General features: G+C 43.7%; 1 protein-coding gene across 6 annotated transcripts in view; it reads left to right on the plus strand.

Moving 5' to 3' along the window:
* OSBP2 (oxysterol binding protein 2) overlaps positions 1–16,916 on the plus strand; it is a 1,786,946-nt gene that overhangs the window by 1,588,490 nt on the left and 181,540 nt on the right. For all 6 annotated transcript variants that reach the window (XM_086943307.1, XM_086943309.1, XM_086943310.1 and 3 more), the window contains one exon: positions 10,551–10,796. In XM_086943307.1, the coding sequence (XP_086799433.1) occupies positions 10,551–10,796 (246 nt within the window). The remainder of the gene's footprint in view (positions 1–10,550; positions 10,797–16,916) is intronic.

Below are 16,916 nucleotides of genomic sequence, written 5' to 3' on the forward strand. Positions count from 1 at the left end.
TGGATACCAACATCAACATAGCACTAGTTGCAGTGCATTTACCCGGAGAAGAAAACAGAGGAAGAAAAACAATGCAGACAAGAGACATTGTCCCACTAAACCTAGAGGTAGTGGACATGATTTTCAAAACATGGTGAATTCCAAGAATAGACCTGTGTGCCGAAAGACAAAACACAAAATGCCACAACTTTGCACCCAGGTATCCACAGCTCCTGGGGCCGCTCCTCCACTAGGGCGGAGGGGCTTCGCCCCATTGCTTTCTTGCTAAAGAATGATGATGGAATAAACCCAGAACAGTTGACAGGGGTGAGAGCTTGCAATGTTCACTACTCCGTCCATCATCCCCCTTGGTTTTGCTTTGTTTGCCCCAAGATGGCAGGCTATGCCCGGACGTGGGTCCCTAGCTCACTTTGCCATTGGATTTAAGCTAGCCTGCCTGATGATGGCTGATTAGCCAGAAACCAGTCCCAGGATGCTCGTTTCCTGTCCAGGGAAGACATGGCTTGGCAGTTCAAGCTGGGCTGTTCCCTTGAGGCAAAAGGTCAGACTGATTTACAGATGGCCATGTCTGAACTGGGGTGGCGGAGTGAGCTAAAGAATGATGATGGATTAAACCCAGATCAGTTAACTGGGGGGGGGGGGGGGCTTGCAATGTTCAACACTCCGTCCATCTTCTCCTTTGGTTTTGCTTTGTTCGCCCTCAGTTGGCAGGGTATGCCCAGACGTGGGTCCCTTGCTCACTTTGCCACTGGATTCAAGCTAGCCTAGCTGATGACGGCTGATTATTATTATTATTATTATTATTACATTTATTGAGCGCACAGCTACCCGGAGGTTTCCCGGCGCTTGCCTTAGGAACCCGTCCTGGCTTTTCCCTGTGAGATAGCCCCTACAGGGCATCCCCAAGGTGAAAGCCAGGCATCCCGCCGCAGGGGGGGCGTTGTGGAGATTAAGCAAGCTTAATGCCCAGAGTTGCAGAGTGAGAACCCATGATTAGAGCAGGCACCGAAGCGAGAATTATCGAGTCCGTGGACATTTGAGCTCAAGACCCTGCCGCGTCGGGAATTGAACCCTGGTCCAGGGTCTGACCTCAGCTTCCGGGTCTGTCTGCTCTACACCGTGAGCCACACTTCTCCTGATTAGCCAGAAACCAGTACAAGGATGCTTGTTTCCAGTTCAGGGAAGACATGGCTTGGCAGTTCGGGATGGACTGTTCTCATGAGGCACAGGGTCAGACTGATTTGCATATGGCCATGTCTGAACTGGGGTGGTGGAGTGAGCTAAAAAATGATGATGGATTAAACACAGATCAGTTGACTGGGGGTGAGTGCTTGCAATGTTCAACACTCCGTCCATCATCCCCTTTGGTTTAGCTTTGTGCGAGAAAGCCAAAACATAAAATGGTAATAACTTCTGGTTATTACCATTTTATGTTTATTTTTGCATTGGGGGCCGGCAGGTGGGCGGAGCTGCCCGGGTTTGTCCACTCCTTATTACACAAAGACTGTTTGGTTGGCCCTCTCGAACCGCCCAATCAGCCATGCACACGCTGCACTTCTCCATGTAGGCTGCAACATGCCATCCCCTACAGCCCCTGGCTGGGCAGAGTCCGGACCAATCACAACATGGGAACGTTGTGATTGGCTTTGGAGAGGGAGGCTGCCTGCTTCCTGTTCCTGTCGGAGACAGGAGAGCAGGAGCTTTGAAGGTGCGGGACCCGGGCCGGCAGAAAGGTAGGTTTACATTTTTTATTTTGTTTTATTATTGACACCCCTCCCGACCGCACGAACGCCCCCCACTCCCCCCTACCCGAGAGCCATGCCGGCCGCTACTGCATGGCTTCACTCAAGGTAGAATGTATTGTTGATGAATTGCTATGCAGCATTTGATTACGGTTTTTCACAGATACCAATCATTACGAGTGTCCTCAACAAATGAAGGCAATTGTAAATTACAGTGATTCACATTGCTCCTCAATGGGCATGACAAACATACTATTCACATCTTCTAGCAATGTCATGGAGTCAAATAATAAAGACCCCAAACTGAGCAGTGCCTATTAACACCACTACAGGAAAGGTTTTGTCATTGAGATCCGGCCTTCCTCAGCCTGGTAGCATGGCTCATGAGGCTTAGAATTCTGTCTCCTGAACTTGCCATAACAATGTATGGCAGTCATATAGGAGACGCGAAAACTGGCCAGTCACCAGTTCTATGCAACAAAGTGGAAAATGGTTTATTATGTAGTGTAATAGTAAAGTATATAGCAAAACAAGACAAATTATGTTGCTTTTAATACATCTTCTCGCTGAATAGGCGTTCCAGAACTCCAAAATTCAAATTATTTCTATAAGGAGCAAAGAAGGGCAACCACCTAACAAAATACCACTTCCAACATGGAATCTTTAATTTAGTTCTCGCAGCACAATCTAATCCAAGGCAGAGCTACCCTAAAACTTCTCACATTAAAAACTGCCTTCCTTACCGTAGTCGGATCCCTCTACAGAGTTTGCGAAATTCAGTACTAATTATTCAAAGGCCATTCTTATAAATACATTAAGACAATATTATGAGAACTAACCCTCACTTCATAGCAAAGATATTCTTATTGATTCACATTAACAAATCTCTACAAATACCTGTTTTTTTTCCAAAAGCAAAGCATGTGGGAAAAGCACTTACACACATTGGATGCTAGAATGGCAGTCATGTATTATTTACTAGAAGCAACGCAACCAGGAAAAGTGTGCAATTGTTTGTTGCAAATGCTATAAAAATAAGGGGGATGTCGTTTTCCAAAGGAACCAGAGCAAGATTATTAGTCCAGACTATTCAACTATGTCATTTATTAGCAGGAAAAAAACGTACATAAAAATCTGAGAGTGCATCCGACGGCGTAAAAGAGTGTTTTGTAATGTTTGTAGGTAATGTCTCATTTCATGACATTTGCATGGCAACCATAGGGTCTACAGTACACACTTTTACTACAGGTTACGGCATAGACCTACTGTCTAGAAGAGAGCCATAAGGTGAGACAAAATGTTTGTGAACAATTGTTTGCATTTACCTACACCTCTCACACCTTCTCTATTAGTAATTAATACCGCTTTTAAATGTGAATCTAGACCTGTAACAATAGTTCAACAGATTGAAGCTCTTCTACATCCACATGTGAGCCTCCCACCTACCCAGGTAACGAGGAGAGTCCATGCAAAGCAAAATATATTTATGATATAACTGCATTTGTATGAAAGCATGAGAAAGGTAAAAAGAATCTGAAAATAGAGACTGCGCACTGGGGCATTGTCGCTTACTCTTGACATCACAGGAAGTCTCCTCAACTCTACCTGTAGTCGACACTCAAAGACAAACCTTTTATCCAGCTACCAGTTTCCAGACCCAACCACTAGATGGCACATGGTACAGCAAGTGAAGTCAGAGCATCTTCAAGCTGCAAAACCATTACATGCTAGTATGTTATCACACCGAGTCATATTACATTTTGACTCAGGGTTAAAGGTCACTCACTGTTGATCTTTAAACACGAGGTTCAGATACTCTTAAACATCCACTAAAACTAGCCTCATTGTAAATATTGTTAATGGCCATAGCAGGATCAGATTAAAAAAAGCAAGCATTTACAATGCAATAGATCTCGCATATACGAGAATTTGAGCTATTGGCATTGTAAATGGCAATGCCAATAGCTTAAATTCTCACAAAAGCGAGACCTATTGCATTGCAAATGCAATTTTGACAAACAAATGCTTTTATGTTTTTGTAAAAGTGCCCTATGCCGCTTTTTCACTTTAATAGCGGCCGCCAGCTTTGTTTAGACGCGGCTTGTCTAAAGACAGGGGTGTGGCTGACATTAAAGTGAACGCACTGAATGGCTAAGGTCATTTATAATGCCAATAGCTCAAACTCTCGTAAATGTGAGACCTGTTTCAATGCAAAGAAGTGGCCACGATTGTCCCGGCTGCTTTGAAAGTGAAAGCAAGCATAGTGCACTGAATGTTGTAGGAAAGCACAGTGTGCCTGCGATACTAGAAACTCATTAAAGAAAATAGTGCTCACAGACTAAGTAAACATACCGTGTAACAAAAGAAGTAAAAGGGCAAGACCTCATGGAAGGTTACAAATGAAGACAAGGTGGTACTAAGGAGGGACTAACAAGCCTATCAATGAATCAGAAGCAAGCATTTACGAAGGACAATGACACAAGCCAATGAAAAATATGGGCGGAGAGTGGGCAGGACTTCAAGTACATACTCGAATACAGCATGTTTCGCAGAGCAAGCATGTACTGTTCAGGCTCGACCTAGAAAAACATAACAGACAGGCTTGGACATCCAAGGAGCACAATCCATTTTAGCCAACAATCTAAAAAAATATAAAATCGGGGTTAATTAGAAGAGCAGGTATTGATATGGTGATCTGAGAAGCACTTAAAAACAATAAGCAATGAAATCCCAAGTCTGAGACATGTTTTTACCAGCTTACAATCAATTGTTTATCAGGTAAAAGTTATCTGGCGGGAGTCACTGAATGCAGTGGCGTAGCAGGGGCAGTTCATCCCGGGCGTCACTTTTTTGGGGGCGGAGTCGAGAGCACGGTAGGTTTTGTTTTTTCTTTATTCTGCCTCGTCGGCGTCACTAAGTCCCTCCTCCCCCGCTCGTTATCATCTGTTACCTCCCAGCTCCCCGTTTGTCATGGTCTTTAGCGAGCCAAAGACGAAAGACCACCACCTTCCCCATCATGCCCCCTGCTCTAACTACACTACTGGGTGAATGACCCTCTGAAGTTGGACAACACTGACCAAAGATTAGCTTAAAGAGTTGCTTTCATTGTGCCCTCTTCTCTGATGGGGTAAACCCTAATTCAATGTGGTAATACTTACTGAGAAGAAAAATGGCTGGGCTTTGAAACCAACTGCAAACCTTTTAGATAGCGTTAACATCCCTGCAGACACAGAGCAGGCATTGATTGGAGGTAATGCTCAAACAGTCATCATCGGGGGCTGGATTTGTGCAGATCAGGAAATCCGCTATATCACTTTGATGTAATCAATGACATTCGCCAACCTAGAGCGGAAGAGATCTTTCCTTGTATCAAACAGCTGAGCCTTCTAGCCCCGCTTCAAACACTGGTTGTGGTGGAAACACAAGTCATATGTGATTCATTTACATGGACAGATCCTGCAAGACAGCTGACAACTGGTGTTGCTTTAATTAGTATAGTGACAAAAACCTAAAATGAGTTCTTCCACCTCCCACACACACTCAAGTGCCATATATGTTAATTAAGATAGTTTTCTGCAGACACACACCATCTGGCAACATTGTCAGAAACTGTTCAAATTTTAAAAATACAACAGTGATAATGAATCTTTGGCAATAAATAAAAGAGAAATGTGTTGTTCAGGGGATGTGAGAGTAGTTTGCTGAAATCCTGCTCTAAGCCCACGCACGTGAAGTATTCATTTCGCTAAATCCACACTCCGAATGTTTATTAGCAAAAACATTCAGGTTAAAGAAACAAAGTGTTTAAGAAATGATGTGAGATGACACCTCCGATGAAGTCTGCCTTCTGCAGGTTCGAATCACTCAGTGCTTAATTTGTAAAATATTAAGTGCAGGTGCTCTAATTTTTTAGGAGGCCACACCCGCCTCCCCGGCTTAACCTACTACCTCCACTGGCTCCACCCACCTTTAATGACTCCACCCAAATCCACAAGCCTCAACACATCAGAGCCACCTCCTCACTTCTTGAGTTCTGCAAGAAGCTGAAGACCTAGATCTTTGTGTAAGCACCTCAGGGACCTTACACCTACACACCTGCCCAAGCATCTGAATACCCTCTCGGTTGATAAGTGCACAATATAACATAACATAATATAACATATGAACAACAACTCAGAAGTGAACTCATGTTAGAGAATATGTGTATGTCTCAAAATAGAGTTTTTGGAAAAGTCATTTGAGGACTTGAGGCAACTTTGCAAGGTAAAGAAAATGTGCTTGTACTGTTCTGTTTAAAAGAAAGGAAGTGATGAAGGAAGGGGTACATCAAAGAAGGCAGCAACAAATTAAGCCAGGAAGGGGGGTACTTGAGTGAGGAAATTAAGTAATGGATGAAAAAAGGTGGAACTAAGAAAAGAATGGGAAAGGTAGAAATGAAGAGATAGAGGGAGAAAGGTTGTGAACGATGTGTGATGGATGAAGAGAAAGAAGAAAAGCAGACGGAACGGTTGAGTATATGAAAATCAGAAATGAAAGAAGGGATAAAAGAAGAAACAGGAAAAAATAAAAGAAGGAACGAATGCACCATGGGAGGAAAGCTGGGGAATGAATGAGGATGTAAGGAACCAATAATGGAAAGGCGAAAGGAGGCATGGCTGGAAGTGCTGAGGAATAGAAAAAGAAAACGAAAAATATGGTAAAGAAAGAAAGGAGGTCAGGGGAATGGATACAGGTATAAAAGGTACTGGGTCAAAGAAGGACAGAGGGAATAATGACAGTTATATTGCAATGAAATTCAAAAACAAAAGATTAAAATACATTTCTGTGTCCTTACCAGACCATGTATGTTGTAAAGCACATTCACCAGAGAGGGTCTTGACACCACATAAAAAATGTTGTTCTCCAACTCAATGGCACTAATTTTAGAAACCTCAGAAAGATGAAAGACTGGATGGCCACACCAAGGTTTAAATGTATGACCCTGAGCTCAAAGTAGAGATACAAAGGCCCTTCATGATCACACATGGTAAGTTTTCAAACACCTGCCATTTAAACGTTCTGCTCCTTTACAATACGCTGTTCTCTGACCCCATTTTCAGCTGCTCTCCCAACCCTTGGAACCCTTCAATGGTATTGCCCCTCCACTGCCTTAGGCCAGGCATTGTCCCCTATCTCCCTTTTTTACCCTGTGCTGACAATGCAGTGTTCTCTCCCCTCCACCGTCCTTGGCCTGGCCGTGTTCTCTATTCCTTTTAGACCCTGTGCTATTCTTTTCAGCATCCTAGTGTCTGCCCTTTGAGCCTTCTTGGCATCCTGCATCTCTCTGCTCCTCGCTGCTGCTCTCTGCTTCTCTCCTGTGCTGCATCTTTAAACCTGTGCTGCTTCACCTTTCATCTTCGTTGGACCCTGCACAGGTCCGTCCTCCCCACACCCTGAACTGCTTTCGAGTCAACTCCACTCCAGACCCCAGTCCACACACTGAATGTGGCAGTGAATTAGCCTTTCTGCAGTGAGGAGAAATTTACTAAGCTTCACTAACGGATAATCCATGCATTGAATGGGCAGCATCAGTGGTGCTGCATTATGCGAAGAACAAAAGCATCCCAGCTGGCAATATAAAAAAAACCTAATCTTTTGGCATCACAATGTGACTTAAAATATTACGTCCGAGGCTAGCTAGGTTTGTTAGATATCTGATCAGCGATACAGTGTCACAGTTGACCAGGGCAGGAAAACAGGATTTGATAACGTTGGATCAAGAGCCAGGCAAATGGGCCAAAACAATCCAATCATAATACAAATATTTATATGTGAGTCACACACTGGCATTACTTTGTCTTTGACATGGTAACACAGTTGAGTGTAAGAGTAAATGGTATTTTAAAAAAATTATTATCCAAATGAAAAAAACACATTTATCGATCCTAGAAGCATAATAGGCTGTGCTATCACAACAAGAATCAAACGTGAGACGTGTCGGCTGTCCTCAGAAAGCAGTAAAAAGTTGGTACATAAATGCATCTGTAGAATACTAGCTCAAAGGGTTAAAGTGCCCATTGCAGCAACTGGTTTGTATGAAGCAGGTCTCTCCCCTTCTAGTAACATATTAAGGGAGGTAAACGCCCTTGCTGCAAATACATGTGTGGAACCTGCTTATCACAAGTTTACATCATCATTAAAAAACCCTGGAATGTTCACATGCCTGCTGCTGAGCAGTGTGAAAGAAAATGTTGTGCACCATCATCCAAGTATCATTGCTAGCTCATCAGGTTCACGTGCTTGCTGCTGTGATTCATACATAGCTTTCGTATTAAGAGACACACAGTTTAATCTTTAAGGTGCTAGTCAAGCTTTCATTGATTTCAATGTAATAGTCAGTTGGAAACCAAATACCATCCACCGAAAGTGGAAACAATAGTGTGGCCTGAAAATCTACTTCTGCAGATGTAGAAAAGTGTTCTACAACCGCCTTACGGGCCCCAACTGATAATTAAAGTAAACAAAAACAGTAGCCCATGTTAGAATTAGTAAAGACCTTTTTGTACAACGTTTTTCAAAAGAATATCATCCAGACCTTTATAGAATGTAAAAACATGAACAGATCAATGGAAGGGTGACACATTGGTTTAGACGCAATAACCCATCAGTGTAGAGGGTTTGCAGGCTCTCGGCTTCATGGAATCAAAATACTAACAACAAAACAACTGAGCAACAACTGAGCAACAACAGAGCAAGAAGAGGGAAGCGATTGAACTTTACCCTTTAACAAGCTCTGAATCTGTATCCCCTAAAGGTGTGGGTAGAGAGCGATATTAGTGGATCATAAATGCAACAAATTCTGCAATGGAGAACATTTAGAAGGATGAGATGATGTGTGTGTGTATATATATATATATGTATATGTGTGTGTATATATATATATGTGTGTGTGTGTGTGTATATATGTGTGTGTGTGTGTGTATATATATTATATATATGTATATGTGTATATATATGTGTGTGTGTATATATATGTGTGTGTGTATGTATATATGTGTGTGTATATAGAAGTGTGTGTGTATATATATGTGTGTGTGTATATATATGTGTGTGTGTATATATGTATATGTGTGTGTGTGTGTGTGTATATATATATATATATATATATGTATATATATATTTTTTTTTATATATATATATATATATTTTCCTCCGCTTTTTTTTCAAGATTGCCCAGTTCTCTTCTCATGACCCTGAATAGTTGGTCCTCAAGAGGTTTGTTTTCAAACCTGTCCGACAGGCCTTCCTTACTGACCTTTAATGTTGTAAATTCTGCCAATGGAGCAGGCAGCCATTCTGATCCTTTTGTAAATGGCATTGATGTTTCATATTGACATCCAGGAAAGACCTGCAAACAACACTGGCAGACATTTCTCTAGACATGGCAAAACATTGCCAATTATGCAGCTGAAAGCTCCAGCTCAAATAGAACATTTGTAAGAAACCATTAATACAGTTAACAGTATTTATGGGCTCAGAATTGGCAAGAGCATGCGAGTTTATCTGGCAGCAGGAGCAATCAATACATAATTTCCTTTACGCTGCCGGGTTTCTCCTTGTACCAGGCGACCCTTCACTGAAGGGGAGGGGGGACATGGAAGGTGCTCAGAACATCTGAGCTGGGACTGGTGCGGGTCACTTTGGAGACTACTGTTACTCATTGCTAAGACCACTGTATGTAAAGGATCGCCATACGTTCACACACTGTCTCAGGACGAAAAGCATATATTTGCCTTGTGAGTTTTCTCAGTGCCATCAATATGCATACATTGTCTTGATAGTACCATGGGCGAATGAAAATGGCCATTGCATGAATGTGTACTTGACTTGTAGCGCAGAAAGTAAAATGTTTACATGCTTCCCCACACATCGAGTATGTATTCATGCTATGCCTATTTCACATGTCCTGTTACAGTGACAGATTTATGGCAATTCACCCTGTAAGCAATAATTATAGAGAGTCCCAGGCAGGAATTCGTTTATCAAGAAATGACTGCCAAGACCCAAAATATTTCTCAGGAGGCCACTGCAACGTGCACCTCCCAATGTCAGTACCACTATCACCGACTAGCCATCACACTGCTACAAATTTGACTGTGTTGTCTATTCCATGAAAGCCAAATCTGCAAGAATGGCCTGAATGCATTGATATTTATGTATTTTTAAAGTGTATTGATTTGTTAAATACTCCACATACGTGCTTTAAAAATAAAAAAATAGAGAGACAGCACCATCATGTGGCAGGCTGTCATAAAAAATGTGCCGGCTTTAAAAGAATAAGTCGCAGGGCTGAACAGTGGCAAACACTGGCACAAATTAAGCAGTTTCCAGGTGTTGGCATAGAGCAAGGAAGGGCATAGAACATGTGTAGTGCTAACTATCAGCACTTTGGGAAGTTTTCGGTGGAACTATATTACTTTTTAGGGTTACATTTTTTATTAACAGGATGGGTCCTTCTGATGGGGTCTTTGCAAGGTCATTGCTGTCATGGGGTGAGCTCTTACTGGATTGCAACGTCGTACTTACAGGTAGACCCCAAACACTGCATTAGATGCAGTAACCCCCTGAAGATGTTCATGAAGACAGAATCGATGTTCTCGCCACAACTGTTTTGTAGGACTATATTTAAAACATGATATTCTAGTAGAATAGCCTTCTGTCCAAACAGTATGTAAATTAAAGTGTGAACTTTTCCATCAAATGTCAATGATTTATAAAGAAAACCGTACATCTGATGATGTCCTATACTTTCCTTTGTTTGACACTTAGATCAATTTCAACGAGCCCCTGTCCATGCTGCAGAGGCTGACCGAGGACCTGGAGTACCACGAGCTGCTGGACAAAGCCGCCAGGCTGGAGAGTGCGACTGAGCAGATGTGCTACGTGGCGGCCTTCTCTGTGTCCTCCTACTCCACCACCATTCATCGGACAGCAAAACCATTTAATCCCTTGCTAGGGGAAACCTATGAGCTAGATCGACTGGAAGAAAACGGATTCCGATCGCTCTGTGAGCAGGTAAGAACAGGTTGACTTTTACTCTCCATAAGATTAAGAGTGTCCCCACTCTTTGGGGATCCATTGTCCACACCTTACACTTCAACACTGGCATGCAATAGACCAACCTCACTTGAAAGGTCGGCATGGGTATATGATTGCCCAAATCTGACTGCCAATGCACAGCATCTCAGGCTTTTGGTAATGTTGTGCATTCAATGCCGGGTACGTGCTGTCTAAAAAGTGTGTACATTTAAGAGAAGAAGAATCAATTGACATTCCTCTTCTAGGACAAGTTCCAAGCCTTTGGAACTTCTGCTAAACCCCCTGCAGGCTCAGTAGAATCAACTTCATCTTCTGTAAACAGTTAAAGATTACACTTTACATAAATAACTTGAAATGTTGCTACTTGTCGGAAGCAGTTAGTACCAGAAAGCCTTAATTGGAGGACAAGCAGTGACAAATGCAGTAATATAATGTACTTTCCATGTTATTTGCACCGGCGCTTCCTTTATTAGTTCCAGCATATGTCAGTATTTACTTTTGCTGTGACAGCGTCAACAACTTTGAGGAGTATGCTTGTTTCTGATTGGTCCATCTTCCTGCACATTTCTGACCTTGCCCAGAAATGTATCTCCCAAGCAGAGATTCACCAGTGCCTCCAGTTGGTTCCACACTGCTCCAACCACAATTCTGCCCCTGCTGGGGCAGTTTATTAGGATCCAACCAGCCCTCAGACATTAGTTCCTTCTTTTCTGTGACTTATCAATGCACTCTTTCCCTTTGTGTCCTACCAAGAATTTTTTCCGCTTTTAACAGTGATTAGGTCAACTGTCTCCTCAGAGGGCCTCTGCCTTTCATCCTTTCAAGGGTGTGCTGCAGTGGCCTGCGACTCTTGCACCTTAATACGCCCAAAAGACATCAAGTCGCAGGTCGACAATTTATTTTTGTCTTAGCCCTAGAAAGAGACTACCAAGAGGACTACCTCTTCTAAAGGTAAGCCCATTTACATGAAACATTCTCCTAAGACTTATTTCTACAAAAACATCATATGAAGAAGATGCTTTCTGCCTCAAGGTGGCTACCCTGTTCCCGGGACCGAGTGGAGTCTCAATGCCAATCGCTGATGCCACACAATTCCTCGAAGTCCGTTGAACCCCTGGTGGCTAAAATGATGAGACTTGACCTTCACAGGGTTTTGGCGGATCCAGCCTATGCTGAGGCCTTTTGGCTAGCAATGTTGGATCTTTTTGGACAACTCTGCAATGCTCATAGCTACTCCACATTGAAGGGGTACAAATTGGGGCCCATCCTGCGGGCTTTGTTGCTCTGAAAGCTCAAGGCACCATGCTTCCACAAGCATCGTCACTAGTACCTATGGAAAAGTTAAAACAGGCTAGGGTACTGTCTACTGTTCACTAGACACTTCTTCGGTGCTGATTTTGAAGCCAATGGGGACAATGCCCAGGAGCCAACTCCAGTACCAAGAAATCAATAGGGGAAGTCAAAGATGAAAGCCTAAGTTCATTTTAACAATGACCTATATAGGGATGATCTTTACAGGGCCCAAAGTTTTTGCCCCATCTCCCTATTTCCTTTTCTTGCGAAGGTAACAGAGAGACATGTCAGTTCCATTCTAACTTAGTTTCTTGACGTCTGCAAAATGGCTTGAGGCCGGCCCATAGTATGGAATACGCACTTCTTGCTGTCACTCAGCAACTCCGTAGCACCCTGGACGATTTATTTATTTATTTATTTATTTATTTATTTATTTATTTATTTATTTATAGCATTTGTAAAGCGCTCAACAACACTACGGGCATCCTGGCGCTGTGTACATATTGCTGAAACAACACTGTGCATCAGAGGAGGAAAGGATAGCATTAAAATTCTGGTGAAATTAAGTTTTAGGGAAGAGCCATGTTTTCACCTTTTTTCGGAAGGCCATCAGTTCGTCTGTTTTCCTGATGTCGATGGGCAGTTTATTCCACAGATGGGCTGCGGCTATGCTGAAGGCTCTGCCACCATAAGTGGCTTTCTTAATCCTGGGTATGCTTATAAGATTGGAGGATGAAGATCGGAGGGACCGAGTGGGTTTATACCATTTAAATTTGTTTTGAAGTGGTCGGGGGCCCAGCCTGTGTACTGCCCTAAAGACAATGCAGAGGGATTTAAAGCAGATCCTTTGATGTATAGGTAGCCAGTGTAGGTCGGCCAGAGCGAGGGTAGTGGAGGATCTTCGCTCTCGGGAGAGTGCCAGTTTTGCTGCTGCCGCCTGGATGCTTTGCACTCTGGAAATCAAATAGGCAGGGGATTCCAGAAGCAGAGCATTACAGTAATCCAGGCGGCTTAGAATGGTGCTCCTGACTATGGTGGCTCTGACCTGTGTTGGTAAGAGGGGTAGCAGCTTTCGCAGTCCTCGCATTAAAGCAAAGCAGCTACTCACCTGCTTATTAACATTGGTCTCTAGACTCAGACTGTCGTTAAAACTGACTCCGAGGTTCCTCACTGATTTCACTGGGGTTAATGACTCCCCCGAGTCCAAGGGCCAGAAGTCGGTGGGTAGACTTCTGGTAATTCTGCCTACTGCGCAGTGCATTATTTCCATCTTATCACTATTGAATTGTAGTGAATTCTGGTTTAGCCAGAGTGTCATTTCTGCCATACAGGAGTGGAAAGTCTCGAGTGAGTCAGCCTGAGCACCATCTAGAGAAATCATCAGCTGCGTGTCATCCGCATAGTTGATCACGCTAATGCCGTGAGCCTTGATAATGCCCAACAGGGGTTGCATATATATATTAAAAAGTATCGGACTAATTGCGGACCCCTGTGGGACTCCGTGTGGGACTTTAACAAATTCTGACTGGTATGGGGGGATGGCTACTGCCTGCCATCTGTCCTTCAGGTAGGAGTGAAACCAGTCGAGCGCCACTCCCCCGACTCCAATGTTCTTCAGTCTTGTCAGCAGGATGTCATGGCTCACCATATCAAATGTGGCGGACAGGTCCAGCAGAATTAAAATTGCTGACTCCCCCCTGTCCGCCCTCATTCGTAGGTCATCCAGAACTGTCAGCAGAGCTGACTCGGTTCCGTGAGCTGGTCTGAAACCGAATTGCTCCTCTTCCAGGATGTTGTTGGTTTCCAGGAAGAGGGCAAGGGATCTGCTGACCCACCGCTCTATGATCTTTATAGGGTATGGCAGGAGCGATATAGGTCGGTAGTTTTTTTGGCAGTTCGGGTCTAAATTGGTTTTTTTTAGTAGGGGGGTGACAACCGCCAGTTTCCAATCTTTTGGTACGGTGCCAGTTTTGAGAGATTGATTGCAAAGCTGTCGCAATACTGGGAAAAGGTCATCCCCGAACTCCTTTACTATTTTGTGGGGCAAAGGGTCCAGAGGGGATCCTGATGTTGTATTAAGAGCAGTTCTTGTGAAATCTTGTTCTGTAAGGATCTCAAAATTTTCTAGAGTAGCCTTTGGGTTGGGTCGTCTTGCATTGCCTTCGCTCTTCTCCCTGTTCTCGGGGTTACTGTTATCCTGCCCTGAAGGGATGGAAGCACCCTTCATTCCCTCAATAATTTTAGTAATTTTTTCCTGAAAGAAAGATGCTAGATCATCGCATAGTTCTTGTGAGGGCTTGATTTGACTATTAGCACACTCAGGATTGGATATCTCTCTGATTATCCTGAAAGTGTTGCGGGACTTATTAGAGCTGTTGAGTATTAGGTCGGCGAAGTGGTTTGCTTTAGCTGCGATGATTTCTTTTTTATACCGTACAATAGTTTGCCTCCATATCAGTGTCTCCGAGTAATTTTTTCTCCAGATCCTTGCCGCATTTTTACAGGCACTTTTCAGTTCCTTCAGGTTATCCGTATACCAGGGCGCGGAGGGTCTTCCTCTTTTTCTAATTACTTTCAGGGGTACAGTATCGTCGAGTTTCTCAGTTACTTCTTTACATAAAGAGAGATAGTTTGTGGTGATGTCGTTCTCTGGGTTAAACGAATTCCCAACTTAACGGAAATTGAACTTTCCTTTCTCTTTCCTTTTTAGCAGGCCTTTCCAGTCACGGCCGATAAAGGACCTGGTCTGCGTATTTGTCGGTCCTGTGTTAATCAAGGTGTGAATATTGAATAGTAGGAGGTGATGGTCTGACCAACCTACCGGTAGCGTTGTTCTCATTGTGATGAGATCCTCTGCAGCAAGTATTAGATCCAGTATATTTACTTGTTTATGTGTGGGGTAGTTATCCACTGTTTCAGCCCTAAATTTTCCCAGGATTGGGTGATATTGTGAAAGGCTGTGTGTAGTTGGTCATTATCCCATAGATTAAAATCTCCTAGTACCAGCAGTTTGCTATGTGAGATTGACATGTTGTTGATAACAGCAATCAATTCCTGCTGTTGTGTTGCGTTAATATGCCCAGGTGTCCTATAGCAGATTAGGCCCGTGAGGCAGTGGCCTGAGTCATGTCTGATCGATATCCCGAGGATTTCAGCGCATGAGACCGTGTCGACATCTAAAGTTGCAATATTTAGCTCCTCTTTAAAAATGATCCCTGTACCTCCTCCTCGTCCTATGGTCCTAGGCTTATGAATGATCTTGTATCCTGCCGGGCAGGCCTGTCCTAGCTCTAGTTCCATTCCCGCGGCCATCCATGTCTCGGTCAAAAATAAAATGTCCAGATTGTTGGACTCAACCAATAGCTGTATTTCAGTGGCCTGTTTCGGGAGGGATCTGACGTTTAATAGTCCACTGACTAATTCTCCCTTAATGGTCTGTTTTGAATCGGCGTGTGTTGGCGGGATATCCCTATAGCCTGAGGTCTGATCAGGGTTCAATTGTGATTCAAGTGGGAGGGGATTAATATGAGGCAGGCGCCCTAGGCAGTTGGGACAGGGGCTCTTGACCTCAGATGCAGTGTGGGGGACTAGGCGTGGGCAGTTAGCTCTGCCTGCCAGTGGGTTTAGCAGCATAAGTGTTTCTCTACTGTATCTATGTGCCTCGTGAAACGGGAGAGGTCGAGCAGGGGGGATTGCCCTAGGCCCGGTCTCGGCGCGGACGAGCGCAGACGAGCTTGCCATAAGCGCGCCTTCGGCGCGCATTCGTCGCGCCCGCTGCGCTCGTCCAATGCGCCCCCGGTAAGGGCACATCCTATATGATGGCGATCCTAAGCCTTGATTTTGCTTAACTTAAGCTGGTGCCTCACAAAATCATGCTTCAGCGTTTACAGGATATTGGCATAGGCGGGTTTGCGCTGTCCTGGTTTGCCTATTTTTTATCTGAGCGATCCTTTTAGGTCGTCTCCACCATCCCCTACAGCTCCCAATCTCATGCTCTGTGACATGGTGTTCCCCAAGGCTTGTCTCTGAGCCCTACTTTGTTTAATATTTATATCCAACCATTGGCTCAGGTCATCAAATCCTCTGGGCTTGCACTTGTGTCATATGCAGACAACACTCAGCTCATACTCTCTTTTTCTGACACTCATATCTCTAACCTGGCCAATATACAAAGGGGAATAATCGCTGTTGCAGCAGAGTGGATAAATGCTAATTGCTTGTGTTTGAACACAAGCAAAACAGAAATGTTCCTATTTTGGTGTGACCATTGGAGGCTTCCCTCCCTGGGACACTGCAGACATACCCAAGACCTGTATAGAAACCTGGGTGTATAGCACCCTAACTGTCGAAGCACAGGTCAAATCAGTAGCAACTCATGCTTCAGGCTCCTGAGAGGGCTTAAACCATTATTCAGGTAGTTATCTTATCCCAACTAGATTACTACAACATCCTGCATTTGGTAGTCAACAATTGTGTAACTAGCAGACTCCAGCTACCACAAAATGCTGCGACAAGGCTATATGGCCGGGATGCCCGCCACCCCCTCCCAACACCAATTCCCCAATGGGAGGAGACAGACACAGGTTTGAGCTTTTGGAAGGCGGGGGGGAGTTACCCCCCCGGCCGTATTTATTAAAATATGAAACAAAATTTAAAACATTAAATTAAAACGTTTCATGAATTATGTACAATTTTACTTTCATTACATTTTGATGAAGACATGTTCTTTGGCTAACCTTAACAGATCTCTAATACAAAGGTTTCCTAGCCGAGTCTAGCATCCTGAAAATGCATACATTCTAA

This window comes from Lissotriton vulgaris, chromosome 11 (genome assembly GCF_964263255.1).
Source record: "Lissotriton vulgaris chromosome 11, aLisVul1.2, whole genome shotgun sequence".
In the NCBI taxonomy this organism is placed as follows: Eukaryota; Metazoa; Chordata; class Amphibia; order Caudata; family Salamandridae; genus Lissotriton; species Lissotriton vulgaris.